This window comes from Geotrypetes seraphini, chromosome 4 (assembly GCF_902459505.1).
Source record: "Geotrypetes seraphini chromosome 4, aGeoSer1.1, whole genome shotgun sequence".
Classification (NCBI taxonomy): domain Eukaryota; kingdom Metazoa; phylum Chordata; class Amphibia; order Gymnophiona; family Dermophiidae; genus Geotrypetes; species Geotrypetes seraphini.
The window spans coordinates 236,463,270-236,482,222 of NC_047087.1; the positions used below are offsets into that span (position 1 = coordinate 236,463,270).

At 43.6% G+C, this 18,953-nt stretch overlaps 1 protein-coding gene across 7 annotated transcripts in view; it reads left to right on the top strand.

Moving 5' to 3' along the window:
- The window catches only part of FRMPD2 (FERM and PDZ domain containing 2), a 204,348-nt gene that overhangs the window by 94,598 nt on the left and 90,797 nt on the right, over positions 1-18,953 (top strand). For all 7 annotated transcript variants that reach the window (XM_033942808.1, XM_033942809.1, XM_033942810.1 and 4 more), the window contains 3 exons: positions 3,786-3,933; positions 11,572-11,789; positions 15,552-15,650. In XM_033942808.1, the coding sequence (XP_033798699.1) occupies positions 3,786-3,933; positions 11,572-11,789; positions 15,552-15,650 (465 nt within the window). The remainder of the gene's footprint in view (positions 1-3,785; positions 3,934-11,571; positions 11,790-15,551; positions 15,651-18,953) is intronic.

Sequence of the window (18,953 nt, forward strand, 5' to 3'; positions counted from 1 at the left end):
TTCACAACTTTAAATTTAAGCCTCCAGACCATGATCACCTGGCCGCCTGGCATAGGAAAGCCTAGTCGCCCAGCCCAGAGGCAGCTTAAGTCATCTTGGGGGTGGGTTAGGGACCCATAGAGAAGAGGACCCAAGCCCATAAGCCCCTGTAATCACTGCAATGAAACTTAAACATGTGCACTCCCCTATATACCCCCAAAACCTTTTTTGACTGGCATATAAGTGGCTCCTGAAGCCATAAGGGCTATTGGGGGTGGTAGATAAGTGGGTCTAGGGGATTCTGGAGGTGGTTTGGGGGGACTCACTGTCACCTATAAGGGAGCTGTAGTGAGGAGAAGCCATGGCACCCTTTTTGTGAAGTTCACAGCAGTGCCCTGTAAGGTACCCCACTATTTAGGTGGCATGTCTGGGTGTTCAATCCATCACTTTGCAGACCCCTCCCACGTTTTATTTACAATGTGCAGTGCCTGAGTCCTTTGATCTACACACTTGATGTTGAAAAAAGACGTTTTTTCAACATCAAGTGTGTAGACCAAAAGACTCAGGCACTGCACACTGTAAATAGAATCAATATAAAAAGCTCATCCTTCCGGCTTCCTGATGTAGCATAGCGAAACACAGACTGTGTTGGAGCCGTGAACTGACCTTTTCAGATAAGTGGTCTACTGTTAAATAACTTTTGTAGAGCCATAACATTTGCCACTCCAGTAGAAGCAAGTATCCTTGCTCCATCCAATGTGTTATGATTAAAATTCAAGCACCTTTCCAGCGACATTGTACTGCTGCTGTGGCGCCTTGCTGAAGAGCTTATGAGCACATTTAAATATCTAAAAGCCTTTAAATGTCATATGAAGATACTATTTGAGAAACTTGCCCAGTATTGATGAGAGGGTTTTTTTTGTGTTTTATTCTAGTTTGAAAGTATTGCCCCCTCAAGTGGACTGTAATTTAAAATCCCCGGTCTGTTTGGATCAAACCTACATCTATCTTTGGCATTAACTTTTAAAATTCTACTTTCTTCCATTTTTCAGCTTTCTTCTCAAAATCTACTTTCCCATGTCTTCTCAAGTATCCATGTGTAGTACCATCTTCTCTCTTTTTCTTCACCCCTATCCCCATCTATCTATAAGAAACATTTATTCTATCTCTCTTCCCTGCCACACCCATTGCTGTGCACATCTCCTCCCTCTCTCTCCCCTTCCTCTCCATCCCTGTGCACCATCTCCTCCCTCTCTCATGGTCTGACATCTGTCTTCCCCCTTCCCCCTACCATGGTCAGGCATCTCTCTTCTTTCCTCCCTCTTATCATGGTCTAACATCTCTCTTCTTCTCTTCCCTCCAGTCTGGCATCTCTCTCTCCTTCTCCTCTCATCACCCTTCTTCAGAACCCGACATCTTTCCCTTCTTTGAGTCATCTCTTCTCCCTCCCAGTGTAACATTTCTCCTTCCCTCCTCTCCACCACTATCATGTCCAACAATTCTCCATCTTTCTTCCTTTCCCCATGTATACCATCTCTTTCCCTTACACTCAATACACCTATGTCTAACAATTCTCTTTTTCTCTTCCCCCCTCCCCCCCACTGACAGCATCTCTTTTTCAGTCCCTTCCCAGCACCCCATCCATGCAGCATCTGTCCTTTCCAACCCCCCCCCCAGTGCGTGCAACATCTGTCCTTCCCTGCTTCCAACCCCCAGCCCATGCAGCATTTGTCCTCCCTGTCTTCCCAACCCCCAGCCCATAGCATGTTCTTCTTTCCCCTCCGCCCTGCAGGACCCTGAGGCATGACATTTCTTTTCAGCTCCTGACTCCCCCATACTTCCTCCCCGGTCGCTGTTATTTTAAATCTTTGGGCAGCCACAGCATTAATGAGTTTAGCCTTCTGCTGTCGGCTTGACCCGGACCCCTTCATTCAGCAGCCGCCTGACTAGGCGGGAACAGAAAGTCACTGCTGAATGAAGACTTCCAGGGCAGGCGATGGCTAATCTTGTTGACCCTGAGGCTGCCCAAAGATTTAAAATAACAGCGACCGGGGAGGAGGTGTGGAAATCTTTGGGTAGCTGCAGCATCAACGAGATCATCCTTCTGCTATAGACCTGCCCCCAAAAGTTTTCATTCAGCAGCGACTTCCTGCCTAGGTGGGCTGCTGCTGGATGAAGGGTTCCGGGACAGGCCAAAGGCAGAGGCTGATCTCATTGACGCCTCAGCTGCCAAAGATTTAAAATAACAGCGACTGGGAAGGAAGTTTGTGGGAGTCGGGAGCTGAAAAGAGATGTGCCGCAAGGTGCCACTGGGGGGATGGGGAGGGGAGGGGGAGAATAACTCACTACATGCTGAAAATTAGAGCGGCAAAAGAGAAGGTAGGTGGGGAAGCAGAGCTACCACCAATTTTGGGGGAGGCCATGGCCCCTGTGGCCCCCCCCATTGTGATGCCTATGTTACAACTAACTTCTTGGAATGCTCTCTAATTCATCCATGCCCCTACCATGGCCAAGCCCCATTTGATAGTAAGCTAGAAAATGTAGGTGCTGATTTATACAATAGCAACTAAGGCAGATGTGCTTGCAAATACAAATTGTTACCAATTAATTCCAATTATTGTGAATACCTTTTTACTTAGCACACACATCTGTTTTGCATGCTCTAATTTTAGCGACCTATATAAAACTTGGGTGTTAGTTCCTTCTAAATAGGAGGCGATAAGAGCTGCTGCATTAATTATTTGCAATTGTTGCATGCTAATGATAACATTAGTGAACAACCTGCAAATAAAACCCCTAGAAAACCCTTATTTTACTGATGCATTAAATATGGGCTTAGTGCGCAGGAAAGTCCCATGTTAAAGTGTGCCTAATCCATGCTTTAACACATTTTAATAAGAGGGCCCTTTAGCTTGTAAGCCCTCCAGAGATAGGAAAATAATAGGGATGGGCTGCAATGATATGGGATATGTCAATAATATATTGCATATTGTTAACAAACAGAAAAGACACAACATTTTGTTTTGGTTTTGTTTTTGCTGATACTAGTGCGCACTATTTGCAAAGAGTGTACACTGTTTCCCGAAAGAAATATTCTCTTGCACTTGTTCTTCTATAGGAGATAGGTTATTCCTTTGGCAGAAAATTTTGATTTTCCCCATAACTGTGAAAAGCTACCTGAGATCTGCATAAAATGTTCATTAATGTTTTTATTGTTTTATTTTTGAAATACAGTATCTTCATTGCACATATCATTAGAACATAAAGATAACAAAAAATGTTTGTTACTGTCATCTCTCTTTTTAAAAAAAAATTATTGATTTTCCAAACTTCAATAGTGCAATACACAAATATATAACATAAGTCAATAAAAGCACATTCAACTTACAAATATACATAACCAACCATTTTCTCCCACCCACTGATTATTCAATAAAACACAGAAACGTGGATTTTCCCAATAACATTACCTTATTCAAATTATTAAAATCTTTCCATCCTCCTCCCACCCACTCTAAGTGTACGTACTCAAAGGCCAAAATTAGAACAAAAATAGCTCCCCCTCCCCCTTCCCTGGATGTGTACGAAAATAAACAAAAATTGATTCATAATCAAAGACCTACTATAATGAAGTACTATCATCTCTCTTGACACTTCTTTGAATGTTTCTTGGAAATAATGTGACTGTTGAATCATTTTAAAATAAAAGATGGTTATTATAGAACTGTATTGTTGGCTAGAAGACAATGAAAAGAAATTCTCCCTCTTGTGATGTACAACTAAGTGCCGCACCATTTTTACTGCAGATGGTAAGATTGATTCTAGAAAGGAGAGGAGACCCCGGAATAACGGAGAAGCATTCCACCAATGCAGACAGAAAGGGTGATAGATATGATGTTTCCTTGGCAACCACTTTACCTCATAACCCTCAGAACTTCAGCTTTGTGACAGATGGTGAGAGATGTTGAACTGTATGTGCAAAAGAGAGTATGTGCCTTATTTACTGATAATAGATGCTTAACACAAAATAATGTGCATAAGCAGGAAGCTTGACCTTAATTAGTAACCTAAGTTCACAACTGATCAAGAATATACAATATTTGACAATCATAAATAACACTGCCTGCCACATTATTAGTGTTAAGAGTATCTAACAAGGTTGGATTCCATTGATGACGTCAAATTCTGCTTATAGTGGCTTAATGGAATTTCACAGCTGGCAAAATTGAAGTAAATAAAGGGTTGATATATAAAAGCATTTATCAGGCTCCCAGATAAATGCTGCTGAGAAAGTCGATCTTTTGCTTTCAAGTTTGTAGAGATCTGGAATAAACTTCCTGACTCTAGTAGGCTTTTAGGCCAGCTGCAATTATTTTGTAAATTCCTGAAAACTTTGTTGTTCTCGCATTTATTAACTACAGCCTCAACGAAATGATAATATTATATGGTAGCTATTTTTCTTATGCTTTTCTTATGTACTTTAGTTTTTAATTAGTTCTTCCTTCTCCTATGTTTTCTGCTATGTACTCTAATCTTAATTATAGGTGAACCGAGTCGAGCTCTACTTGGAGATGACATGGTATATAAACCAAAGATTAGCTGTCAAAGTGGCTACTGTTGTTTTACCACTAACTTGTGCTATTTTACCAGAGGACCCAGGTTATTTAATAAGACCTTCTTAACTAGGTGTAACAGCGCAATTGGGCTTTGGGCCTGCACATACATATAGGGTTACTAGATGTCCGGGAAAACCAGGACATGTCCTCTGTATAGAAGACTGTCCGGGTGCCTGGATGGCCTTTCCAAAACCCAACAGTTGTCAGGGTTTTGGAAAGCTCTCGCCATGTCTGGAGGGCCTCTGAGCATGTGCGGATGATGTCACATGCATCCATGCATGCTTGGAGGTCCCTGGATACAGCCCAAAGGTCAGCAATTTTAAAAAATGTGGCTTTCAGGGGGCAGGGCATAGGGCGGAATGGGGCGGGGCTGGAGTGGAATGGGGCTGGGCCAGGGCAGAACGAGCTAGGACCATATGTCCAGGAATCTATCAAACAAAATATGTATCTATCAAAATATGTATCTATCAAAATATGTATCTATCAAAATATGTATCTAACAAAATATCTATCAAACAAAACCCTACATCAGGGATCTCAAAGTCCCTCCTTGAGGGCCGCAATCCAGTGGGGTTTTCAGTATTTCCCCAATGAATATTCATTGAAAGCACATAGATCTCATGCATATTCATTGGGTAAATTCTGAAAACCCCACTGGATTGTGGCCCTCAAGAAGGGACTTTGAGACCCCTGCCCTACACACACAGCCATACATGATCATAAGCATTAAAGGAAAACTCTTTATTAACTCTACCCCCCCCTCGAGTCCTGTTACATTACAGGGCCGGGCATACAAGAAACAGTCTCTTTGGTTAATAAGCAAAAAAGTGCTGAGATGGCCTGGCTTTCTCACATCAGGTAGCAAGATCTGGTTCTAGCCAGAACTCACAGGGCTATAGTTCACTGGCTTACCTCAGTCAAGCAGAATGTCTAGAAGTTTAGTCAAGGAATATACTGGAGCCGCTTCTCCCCTGGGCCTCCTAAGCCCAGCTGTGGCCCTGCCTCTTATACAGTACTTCCTGGTAGCTGCCTCCCTGACTCTTCTTTCCTGTGTCACTTCCTCCTAAGGAATAGGGTTACCAGATTTCCTCATTAAAAAAGAGGACACAAGGCCCTGCCCCATTCTGCCCCAGCCACACCCAATTGACTGAAAAGCTGCCCTACACTATACCTGTACTCTAGGGTGGTCCACAGTAGTAAGAAGAAAAAAAAATCATCCTTGTCAAATCTTGTGTCTACAAGGCTTATTTTTGTCCACTTGGTATGTTTTACTCATGTGTCAAATTTCAGTTTGATTAGACAATATTTAGAGGTCACTAGCATGCACTGTTTGCTTGTGTTTTTGTGTATGTAGGTGATTGTGCATAATTAGTTTGTATGGTGTCATCTAGTTTGTGATCTGAACCCGAAAACTGGTTCCTTGGGAAGTCAGTCTGTCAGCTGTCAACGTGGCTTGGATGATCTTTGGTTCATTTTCATTACTATGACAAAGGAAAACCTTTGCCGGAAAGCTATAAGTTGGCGTGTGAGTCAGCGATGGCAGTATTCTATATTTCTTTATTTATACCCCGCCTTTCCCAAAGCGGGTCACAGTAAAGTACACACACAAACAGAATCACATATAATATAACAAATCAAACATCAATACCCGTAACACAATAATAATAATATAAAGCCTCCTAAAATTACAAAAAGGCTACCAGCGATTCGTGTAAAAAAGCTGTAAGTCAAGTCTCATAGTTCTTCTTACAGAAAAGATGTTTCTTCAACATTTTCTTAAAACTACTCAAACTAGATGGCTGTCGTAAATATCCCAGAAGTTTATTCCACTCGCAAGGACCCACATACGAAAATATGCTAGCTCTAGACACGGCCGCAGCTGTTTTACTGTCGGAATATGTAGGTCATCATGAGCCAACGAGCACAACATACGCTGTGGTTCATATGGCAGAATTCATATGGCCTTCAGTGTTGCGTCTACCATCACTCCCAGTAACCTGGAGAGAGACCTGGGAGTGATGGTAGACGCAACACTGAAGGCGTCGGCACAGTGCGCCACAGCCTCAAGGAAAGCAAACAAAATGTTGGGTATCATTAAGAAGGGTATCACGACCAGGTCGAGGGAAGTCATCATGCCGCTGTATCGTGCAATGGTGCGGCCGCATCTGGAGTACTGTGTCCAGTACTGGTCGCCGTACCTCAAAAAGGACATGGCAGTACTTGAGGGAGTCCAGAGAAGAGCAACTAAACTAATAAAGGGAATGGAAAATCTCCCATATACCGACAAATTGAAGCAGTTAGGACTTTTCTCCCTGGAAAAGCGGAGACTTAGAGGAGACATGATAGAAACCTTCAAGATCCTGAAAGGCATAGAAAAAGTAGACAGGGACAGATTTTTCAAATTATTGGGGACCACAAGTACAAGGGGGCACTTGGAGAAATTGAAAGGGGACAGGTTTAGAACAAACGCTAGGAAGTTCTTTTTCACTCAGAGGGTGGTGACTACATGGAACGCGCTTCCAGAGGCTGTGGTAGACAGGAACACATTAAATGGTTTCAAAGAAGGTTTGGATAGATTCCTAGAAGAAAAAGGGATTGAGGGGTATAGATAGGTATAGACCACTACTCAGGCAATGGGCTTGATGGGCCGCTGCGGGAGCGGACCGCTGGGCAGGATGGACCTATGGTCTGCCCCAGCGGAGGCAACTTCTTATGTTCTTAAACTAATACTCCCATATTTTTATATAGATATTTAATACCTTATTCCCCAGCTAGATCTCTTAGATCAGCTGATCAGTATTTGTTGTCTATTCCATCATTGAAAGTAATTGGCACCAGAAGAACCACAACTTTCTCTATCTTGGGACCCCAACTTTGGAACAAACTTCCAATTTTTTTTGTGCGTTGAAACTTCCTTAGAAAAATTTAAAAGCAAACTAAAAAGCTATCTTTATAAAGATGCATATGAAACCTAGATCAGATAATCTCCTTGATTTTCTATCATCATTATAGATCAAGTCTTTTAATAAAATAAATAAATAAATAATTAAAACCAGTTACTTTTAGACCAAGTTTCTGTAAAACCTTTTAATATCCCTCCTGATGTTGTTCTTCCCTAAATGTTTTTTCTTTTGGTCATTTTATTTTAAACAAATATAATTTATCCTTGTTTTCCTTATGTATCTTCAAATAACTATAGATAAGATTGTATGTTTTTATTTAAAATGGTCGTTATTTGTCCCCCCAAAATTACTATTGTTAAACGCATTGAATAATTTGATATAGAGTTCAAATCAAAACTTTAATAAAACTTGAAACTTTAAACTATCATATATTCAGGGCGATGTACAAGTCTAAAAAATATTACACAGGGGAACAAAATATTCATATAACAAATGCATGACTTTCAAAACAGATGGGACTAGTATGGTAAATAGGATAGAAATACAATAATTGGAGGCAGATGAGACAATCAAGGAAAATTACAAGAAGAGGGGGTTTTGTTTTATTTTTTAAAAAAAGGATGGATTTTGCTTTAGTTTTGGTGTTTTTACAATGTCTAGTAGTCAAATGCATCTTTAAAAAGAAAACATTTTAACTGACTCTTAAATCTACCCTTAAGTAGATTGGCAAGGAATTCCACAATTTGGGGGCCACGATGGAAAAAATGTATTGTCTTCATGTATTAATGGCTTTAAGTGATGGAACAGTTAGCAAATGTTGGTCATTCGATCGAAGAGTTCTAGTGGAAGCGTAGGGAATTAGAATCCTGTTGATAAAAGCTGGAGACTTATGGAGTTGAGCCTTAAATGATAACAGACATATTTTGTAAATTATTCTTTGCAAATCAGGCATCCAAACTGACTGTTGTTAATGATGCAGCAGATTGAGGGATAAACTTCATTGAAAAATATGATACTTTGACAAAAGATGAAGAATGCTATCTTTCAAATATTTCGGAGCTTTATTGTGTATACAAAGATGCACCATAACCAGTAATTTATAAAGGATTTGATATTCTAATTTTAACCAATACAAAGATATATAGCATTCTATCACATGATCACTCTTTCTTAATCGAATTAGAATTCAGTATGGGATTGAGCCAATAGGAATTAGGGCTCCATACAATGATGTTGAACTGCTGTCTACTCTCAACATATATCCAAATAAAACTGTTGCAAACAAGGCGTTTACAGCCATTTCCAGACACCTAGCTGCACTTGCCTTTTTTGATGTCAGAATCGCATCAGAAACAAAGCTACAAATGGTGCAAATCTTACAGCGTCCACTGTTGCCAGACATTCCACAATGTTTCATGCGTACAGATGAAATATAACCTGTGAACTTTGAAAGTCTTGTAACACAGTGAACACTGTAATTTTTTGATCTCTTGATTGAAGGAGGATCAACAAAAGCCAAAATATTCCTGAAGAAACATCTCATAGAGTGGACAGACAATCCAGTTTTCAAGGAACTTTGGAATCGGGCATCCAAACTGACTGTTGTTAATGATGCTGCAGATTGAGGGATAAGATGAAGAATAGAAGAAATTTGTTCTTTGGCTAGTGGTCCACAACCAAAAGAAGTTTCCATCTGCATCAAAGGCAGCTTTTATGTCATAGACCATTGATTATTTGTCAAGTGCACAAGAATTACAATATATTGTTAAGCTTAGCAGTAGTTTAAATAAAACAGCAAGGTGTGTTTTTCATTTTTATAAATAGGAATAAAATTAGCCTTGTGGACAAACAAAATGTGTTAATTAATTTTTTGGGACCACCCGACTGTGCTCTCATTACATCAAAGGACATGCTAACAGAAAAAAATAGGTCTTCAAAAATCTCTTAAACAGAGCCACATTATTGGACAAACGTGGCCTCACAATACAAATGCAGCTGCCCTCGTATCTGCATAATATGTGTTCCCCAGACTTGCAATTTCCAAATATGCAGTTGTGGTTTGCCCAATCACATAATCATGTATATACCCTGTTATGCCTGAAGAAGAATGAAGGGATCAGAATGAGTATAGGTTGTGAGTGGAGGAGCTGTGTATTGTGTACAAGGAAGAAGGGAAGAAAGTGAGTGAGGAGATTAGAGGGGTTTTGAAGAGACAGTGATGGACTGTAAAGGGCTGTGAGAGGATGAGAGGATTAGAGGGGCTGTAGGAGGATAGGTAAAATGAGTGAAGGGATCTATGATGGGGAGAAAGAAAAGAGGGGATCTGAGGTAATTCTGTGAGATGTGAGCATAATTAGAGATGGAGGTGGTGCTCTGTAAAGCAAATGGAGCATCAGAAATGCTGTGAAGTATGAGTGTGGCTTGCAAATGGCAGATTAGGAGAGGGTAAGGAGGTGAAAGGGGCCCTGGGGTTTGTGTGATGGGATAGGAGGACTGTGAGATGTGAGAGGACCATTCTCCCCACTCCATTCTCCCCTGTTTTCTTTCACCCTTCCTACCCTGCCTTCATCTTTCCTTTCCATCTTCTTTCTCTGCTCCATGATTCTCTTTATTTTCCTTAGATTACTCATAGAAATAGAAACATGATGGCTGATAAAAGCCAAATGATTCATCCTGTCTGCCCATCCACAGTAGCCATTATCTTTTCTTCTCTCTGAGATTCCACGTGCCTATTCCATGTTTTCCTATTGTCCCTATACCCTGTTTGTCCTTCCATTTCCTGTCGTCTGTCCATCCTGCCCATCTCTTCAGTTGCCGTATATACTCAAACATAAGTCAATCCGAATTTAAGTTGAGACTCCCATTTCCCCCCCCCCCCCAAAAAGGAGGAAAAATGGTTGACTCAAATATAAGTTGGGCGGCTTAATATTCAAGTGCCTTGCCCTGCCATGCACTGCACCCATCCCCCTTCCCTCCCTCCCCTGTCAGGCACTACAACCAGCCCCCTTCCCTCTCTTCCCTGTCAGCCACTGCACCCAGTCCCCTTCCTGCCAGGTACTGCACCCAGCCCTCTTCCCTCCCTTCATCTCTGTCAGGCTCTGCACCCAGCCCCCTTCCCTCCCAACCCTTGTCAGGTTCTGCACCCAGCCTCCTTCCTTCTCTCCCTCCCCTGTAAGGCATTGCACCCAGCCCCCTTCCCTCTCTTCCCTTTCAGCCACTGCATCCAGTCCCCTTCCTGCCAGGCACTGCACCCAGCCATCTTCCCTCCCTCTCTGTCAGGCTCTGCACCCAGCCCCCTCCCTCCTAGGCTCTGCACCCCGTCCTTGTACCTCCTCTGCCAATCCCTGGTGGTCCAGAGGTGCAGCGTATATACAGTATTCGGTGGTGGCTGCTACAAGATCAGGTTTCTTCATCCGCTGAGCGGCACTGAGCAGAAGCGTGCTTTGGCACTCCTGCTTGGCGCTGAGCGGCTTCTTGACTAGCTCCTGCTCGGTGCCCCTCAGCGGCTGAAGAAACCCAATCTCGTGGTAGCCACCACCAACCAGGTTAGCAGCGTGGCAGGAGCACGGAAAGCTCACTCCTGCCCGCTGCACCTCTGGATTACCAGAGATCGGCAGAGGAGGTACAAGGACAGGGCAGGGAGGGGGGACAGGGTGCAGAGCCTGGTGGTGGCCTACTATAATTCTGGAAGGGAGGCACTGGCCTGAGTATAAACCGGGACCCTCATTTTTGGGCCAATTTTTTTGCCCCCAAATCCCGGTTTATATTCGAGTATATACAGTATTCACTATTACTTCCTTCGTTCCCAGCAATAATGACTCAGATCTTTATTCCATAAAAAAGTATCAAATAAATAAATTGGGCACATAAAAAAATGCCAGAAAATGACATGTATAAATTAATAGGATTGAAATGTATAATTTAATACGCAAATATATAAAAAATCTATGAAAATATGCTGCTTAATTCCAGCAGAATCTTGAAACATCTGCTGCAGAATAAACTCAGGACAAGTAGCTGCCCCCGTATTGCTTTTTGAGCATTGTGAATCTTCATGTCTCTCATCAAAACAGATAACATATTTGAAGTAAGACTGAAAAAGAACTTTGGTGGGCTGGGATTCAGCTTTCTGCAAATGGGAGGAGGCACTTCTGCAGACCGTGGAGGAGGTGACATTGTGAGGATCAAGAGACTCTTTCCAGGCCAACCAGCTGAAGAGAGCGGGAGGATTAAACCTGGTGATGTCATCCTAGAAGTAAATGGAAGACCGGTTACAGGGCTCTCCTATCAGGTACAAGTTATAAATTAGCATAGCTGAATGCTGATTGTGGAACAGATTTTAAACAAATTAGATTTCTACTAGTTTATAACTGATAGGTTAATCATGGATTTTAATCAGAACTCACCATACATTTGATTCTAATGTCATGCTCAAATTTCCAAATTGGTTTTGCCAGCCAGCCCTAATAACCTCTAATTTTATGCCAACCCTAATTTGATGCCTCTAGCATTTAAGAGGATAGTTACTAAGGTACCTTATGACAATAACACACCTTATTTGTCCTCAAGGTGATAATTCTATAAAATGGGTGCTAAAATTTGTGTGCCAATTTCATTCATAAATGTTTAGAATAATTGCATATATACGACTATACGCCTGCAAATGCTAAAATTCTAGCTAAGCACTATTCTGTAAATATGCACATGTATTAACAGTATGGACATATGGACAGAGTCTGAGCAGGACTTACACATATAGAACTCTATTAGACACATATGTCCAGCATTTAAGGTAAAGCATTTGCACCAGCTCTATAGCTGGAATAAGTGGTCATGCCTAAATTACACTGGAATTCAATAAAGGAAAATGGCACCTACTTTCCTTTATTGAATAGGTGCCTTCCTAAGTTTGGGCACCCTATTATAGAATTGCCCTCTCACCCTTGGATTCTATATAGTTAAGTGCCATCGACTCATGCTCGAGTCCTAGCGACTTGATGAATTACAAATCTAAAAAGATATTGGCTTTTTGCTAATCCTCCTTGATCATCACCATGGTTGTTTTCAACATGTCCAGCCATCTGATTGCAGGTCGTCCTCTTTGCCCGGTTCCTTTGATCTTCCCAAACATAATGTCCTTCTCTAATGATCTTTCTCTTGACAGTCTGACCAAAATTACACACGGAAATATGAGCAGGTGCCCAATCTCTGCGTGCAATTTTGAATGACAAACCAATAGGTAGCCCTGATAATTGAGTGCTAATCATCAATTAACACTAATTGCCAGCAATTACAATTTATGCAAACTTCTTGCTAAGCATATCCTATAAAGGTGTGCATGTAAATTCTAATGCATGGATATGAAAAGGGGGTATGGCCATGGGAGGGGCATGGGCAAGCCAGGTGTGTTCCAAGAATTTTCATGCATTGCTACAGAATAAGCCGGATCCATGCCTAATTTACTCCCCCTTTTACAAAACCACGGAAGAGGTTTGTAGTGCCAGCCAGCACGCTGAATGCTTTGTGCTGCTCTGATGGTCATAGAGTTCCTATGCATGTCGAAGCAGCGCAGAGCATTCAGTGCGCTGGCGCTAAAAACTTCTTGTGTAATTTTGTAAAAGGGGGGGGGGAGTTTAGGCACTGGGATTTATACCAAGTTTCAGCTGGTGTAAATCCTTGCATCTGAAACAGTCTCCCGCAAACTTTTTCAGCTGGCGGCACGCTAAATGCAGTGCCCCGGCCATTAGGCACCCCGGAAGTCTACGCGATGACATCATGCGCATGCATAACATCATCACATCAACATCTGCGCATGTGCGGAGACCCGTCTTGCCACGATCCCGCCGTTACAGGGATCCAGGAGGTGCAGGAAGAAGAGGAGAGACGCTGACCAGGAGGAGAGTCATCCATGCCGGCTGACTTCCTATAGGACATGCCTTTCGCCACGAGAGGCACGTCCTTGTAGGCAGGCGGCCAGTGTGGATGACTCTCCTCCTCGCCAGTGTGTCGCAGCACACCAGAAATCTCAGGAGGCACACTGGTGTGCCGCGGCACACAGTTTGCGATACACTGATCTAAAAGATAGGCGTGGATCATGGCTCTAGATGATATCCTATAAATGGCACCCAACTCGGAGCATCATTTATGGAAAAGTGCGTAGCGCTTATTTTATAGGTGCCATATATAGAATTTGGTCCTTATGATGTGTTAAATGGCATCATCTTGCCTTATATTACCATAACGAAAGTTTGAGTTACCACATTGTACATAAAAATAAGATGCAGAGCATGCACACCACCTCATTATTATGGAAATTAAATTTTGCAGCGTGCAATAACATTTGCAGGCTATGTTATTCCTGAAAAATAATGGCAGCTCAAAGCTGAAGCATCCTTCCTTATATGGCACCCTGATCCCTAGTGGTTGTACCTTGGGACTATTCCTAGGGGATAGTAGGCCCTGGAGGGGGTAAGAGCAATTAGACTTGCTGCTGCTCCATTAACCTAACACCTGGGAAGGGGGATAAAGGGTCATGGATTTCATATACTGCCTTTCTACGTTACAACCAAAGCTGTTTACATTTATTATATGCAGGTACTTTCTCTATTCCTTGTGGGCTCCCAATCTGTGTCTTTGTATCTGGGGCAACGGAGGTTTAAATGACTTGTCCAGAATAACAAGAAGCTGCAGCGGGAGTCAAAACCAGTTTCCCAGGCTCTCAACCCACTGCATTGACCATTAGACTACTCCTGCCTTCAGGGATGGGGGTCTGATGGTGGGAGTAAGGGGCTCTTATGCTTCTCGTATGGTTTATTATTAATTTGAAATACTAATACTAAAGTACTACTTATAATTTCTATAGCACTGCTAGACATATGCAGTTCTGTACATTAACATGTAAGAGACAATCCCTGCTCAATAGAGCTTACAATCTACCGTAATTAAAACAGGACAAATAGGGGTAGACAATGTTAGTTACAAGCAAAACAAAGTAAGAAAAAAGAGCTACACTTCTCCCTCTGTATTCGCTGTGATAGGGGATTAACACGCCTGCGAATACAGAAAAAAAGCAAATAACTTTTTCAAATGTTATTCGCTGCTTTCTATTAAAAACCATCATGAATATGGTGAAACTGTGAATAACATGGTGGGAGACCTGGACTATTCCTGAAGGAGAGGCAAAACACGGTGAAGAAAGTGCTGGGAATCAGCGATTTCTCTATGCAAGCTGTTTTGGGGGGGAGGAGCCAGCAAGCTACAAACCGCGAATAATTGAAACTGCAATTGATTAAACCATGAATATGGAGGGAGAAGTGTACAATAAAAAGGATAGCACAACTACACACAAAACAATCAACTAGGACAGGTCATACGTGGTCATACATAATCATTGGGAAGTTGAGGGTGTCACTTACAATTACTTAACGCTGGCTTCTTTAAGAGTGCTCTCTGGAGCATCAGCCTGCATATTCACAACCCAATGCCCCAGGAAGGAAAAATCACACAGTTTGAAAAGTTAATTGTGAGTTGGGTTATGTATGTACTGTGGGAGTCGCTAACTTGGGGTACTGAGATCCACACATTACTGTTGGAACGGGTCATGGATTTGGGAATGGGGGGTTTGTAACTGATGCACACAGTGTTTGGGCCTGGCCAGAAGCCAACACTTGGAAGACTTTCTCCTCTGATTTACAAGAGACTTTATTGGTGCACCAATAGTTTTGTTTACTTATACAGTACACTTTGGCTGTTACTGTGAAAACCTCCAGCAGGCTCTCGCTCATGCTACTACATAAGAACATAAGAATTGCCACTGCTGGGTCATGCCAGTGGTCCATCCTGCCCAGCAGTCCGCTCACGTGGCTGCCCTCAGGTCAAAGACTAGTGTTCTTAAATGAGTCCAGCTTCCATAATAAGTAGAATTTTTGAAACAGTAGTACTCCACTTCCTTTATGTCTCCATTTTCTCAGCAGTTAATCTCTCTCTCTCTCATATATTATACCTATGAGAAGTTTAATAATGCAATTAATAAAATTTATTTTTCTAAACTTAGGAAGTTCTTCACTTATTGCGAAGTCCTCCATCTGAGATCACACTCCTCCTTTGCCGACCAGAAGACAATATACTTCCTGAAATTGACCAGAATGCTTTGGTAAAAAAAATGTGTAATGTAAACATTATGGGGTTAATAATCAAAAAAAGCGTCTAAGTCCTCTTCTGGCCTAAGTCCTTAAACGTTCAAAGCAGGGAAAGTGTCCATAACCAAAACAAACGTCTTTGTTTTGATTATGGCCTGCATCTACTAAACGCCCAGATCACCACTACGCCTAAAAGTACACCCCCACGATGTCTACACTTTTTGGCCATAATGAACCTAAAAAACGCTTAAGCCCCAAACGTCCAACAGAAGGGCTTTTAGGTGAAGGAGAAGCCAGTCCTTTGCCTAAAAGCTGGATTCTGTAACCGGTGTCTGTCAAAAACAACACCAGTTACAGAACCCCCCCCCACAACGATCCAGGCAGGAGGGTGCCCAAGCCCTCCTGCCATGTTGAACCACGACCCCCACCCCTCCCCGACAACATTGGGGCAAGAGGGACCTCAAGCCCTCTTGCCCCATCCAACACGCGACCCCCCTGACAACATCAGGGCAAGAGGGAGCCCAAGCCCTCTTGCCCCGCCGATTAACATCGGGCCAGGAGAGAGCCCAAGCTCTCCTGGCCCCAGCAAAACCCCCCCCCCCAGCGATTGGATTGGGCCAGGAGGGAGCCCAAGCCCTCCTGGCCCCGGTGACCCCCTACCCCCACCCCCCACTACATTACGGGCAGGAGGGATCCCAGGCCCTCCTGCCCTCGACGCAACTACTGCCCCCCCAGAACCCCCAATACCCCCGCCCACCCGTGACCCCCCCGCCCCCACCCCCTTCCTCGTACCTTTTAAAGTTGGCCAGATGAACGGGTGCCAAACCCGCCCGTCTAGCAGGCAGCCGACGCCAGAATGGGCCCGGATTGGCCCAGATGTCCCAAAGCAACGCCCACAGGTGGGGCCTAAGGTGCCTGGGCCAATCAGAATAGGCCAGGGAGCCTTAGGCCCCTCCTGTGGGTGGGGCCTAAGGCTCCCTGGCCTATTCTAATTGGCCCAGGTGCCTTAGGCCCCACCTGTGGGCGGGGCTTTGGGATGGCTGGGTCATTCCGGGCCCATTCTGGGGTTGGCTGCCTGCCGGACGGGCGTTTTTGGCACCCGTCTGTCCAGCCAACTTTAAAAGGTATGGGGAAGGAGGGTGGGGGTGGGGGGTCATGGGTTGGCCTGGGGGGTCACGGGTCGGCGGGGGGATGATCGGGGGTTCTGGGGGGGGCAGTCATTGGGGGGAGGGGGGTTGCATCGAGGGCAGTTGGGCCTGGGATCCCTCCTGCCCGTAATGCAGTGGGGGGTGGGCAGTAGGGGTTTGCCGGGGCCAGGAGGGCTTGGGCTCCCTCCTGGCCCAATCCAGTCACAGGGTGGTCGCTGGGGCTAGGAGAGCTTGGGCTCTCTCCTAGCCCGATGTTAATTGGCGGGGCAAGAGGGCTTGGGTTCCCTCTTGCCCCGATGTTGTCGGGGGGGGGTCGCATGTTGGACGGGGCAAGAGGGCTTGAGCTCCCTCTTGCCCCGATGTTGTGTGTGTGGGAGGGGTGATGGATCGCGACAAGAGAGATGCCTCATCTCCCCTACTGCGATGCCATCACTTCTCTACCGGAACTGCCGTGACCCGCGGCAGGAGAGATAGGGCATCTCTCCTGCCGCGGGTCGCGGCAGTTTGGGTAGAGGAGTGATCGCATCAAGGTAGGGGAGATGAGGCATTTCTCCTGCCGCGATGCTTGCAGTGGAGGGGTAGGCAGGTTACGTTTTCGGCACTTAGACGTGTTGTGACTTGGTCTAAGTCAAAAACGTATAAGTGCCGACTAGGCAACCTGCCTAAGGTTTTGGTTATACCTGTTGTATGCCTAGGTGTAGGTCGGCCCCCACCCGCCCACCGCCCGCCCTTTCCCCTCCTCTAAACACGCCTCTTTTCTCTCTGTGCATCTAGAGGCAGGGGAAAGGCTTAAGTTGGTTTTAGATACGTCTAAAAACCAGCTTTGGTTATGGGTACTTGGACGATCAGGCGTTTTGATCATCCAAGTAGCCATTTAGGGCACTTTTTAGGCGTTTTTTTCCTTTTGATTATGCCCCTCCACTTATTTAAAGATAAATATATCTTTTGTATAAAATATTTAGTTTTCCAGCTACACTACTGGGCTGAATTAGAATGGGGAGTAGGACAAGGAAGCTGGAGAATTTGAAGTGGCATTTTGAAACAGGTCAAATTTGAAATAATTGTTTATTAATTGTATATGTCATACGCATAGATTTTCTTTACCACATCTAAATTTTTTAATGCAAATTGTAGGAAGGCCATCAAACTTTTGCATAGTATTTGTAAGTTCATTAGATTTGTAAATTTAGGTATCTTTATACTAAGGTGCGCTAGTGCATCTTAGCAAGCACTAGTGTGCTCTAAATGCTAACGTGTGGCAACACATCCATAGGATATAATGGATGCGCTAGCACGTATTAGCATTTAGTGTGCATTAAGACGCACGAAGCACCTTAGTAAAAGAACCCCTAAGTGCATGTGGAGGATAATTTTTAACAGTTCATTTAGGTTGAAAGTCCAAGTAAATGACTTATGTAGGAGTCTATAAAGACACAGAGGGACAGTTTTAAAAAATCGTCTAAGTCAGAATTGGAATGTCCTGCTCATAACATCCAAAAAACCATGGCTATTTCACAGACAGTTTCAATGGAAAAAACATTCAGAATTTCTGTTCAAAAATGGCTATAAGATGGACGTTTTGTGCTGAGAATGTCCAAAATAAATAACCATTTTCCAAAATGAAACGTCCAACTTATAAACGGGGGGAAAAAAACACCCCAGGGAGAAGGATGACTGTCTGGCATCATTTTGAGAAAAATGCCCACACAGATATCTAGACAGAGCAGAGGGGAAGCCTACTGGTTAATGCAAAAGACTTTAAATCAAGGACCCTGGTTCAAATTTCACTTTAATTCTTTTATTTTGTACTTATGATCTCTAAAGGAACAAAGGCTGCCGTAAATGCTCGCACCTAGTTAATGTCAGTAAAGTACTGAAATTGAAGTATTTATAACTCCCCTCCCCCCAAGTCCTGGAATAGCTATGACCCGTCCTTGCCCAACACTTGGCCACACCCCTCATTGAAGTTGCATGCAAGATGAAATATGCATGCAGGTTATATAATAGGGGCTCCAAGCATGTGTAACCAGTTATCGCCAATTTAGCCAATTCCTTTACACACATAGCAGCCAAAATTGCATTCCTAACTTTGGGTGACTGTTCTGCCCCCTCCACCGAGGCGTGTGAAAATAAAGCTATCGCCTGGATGGATGGTGCTGACAGCCTGCA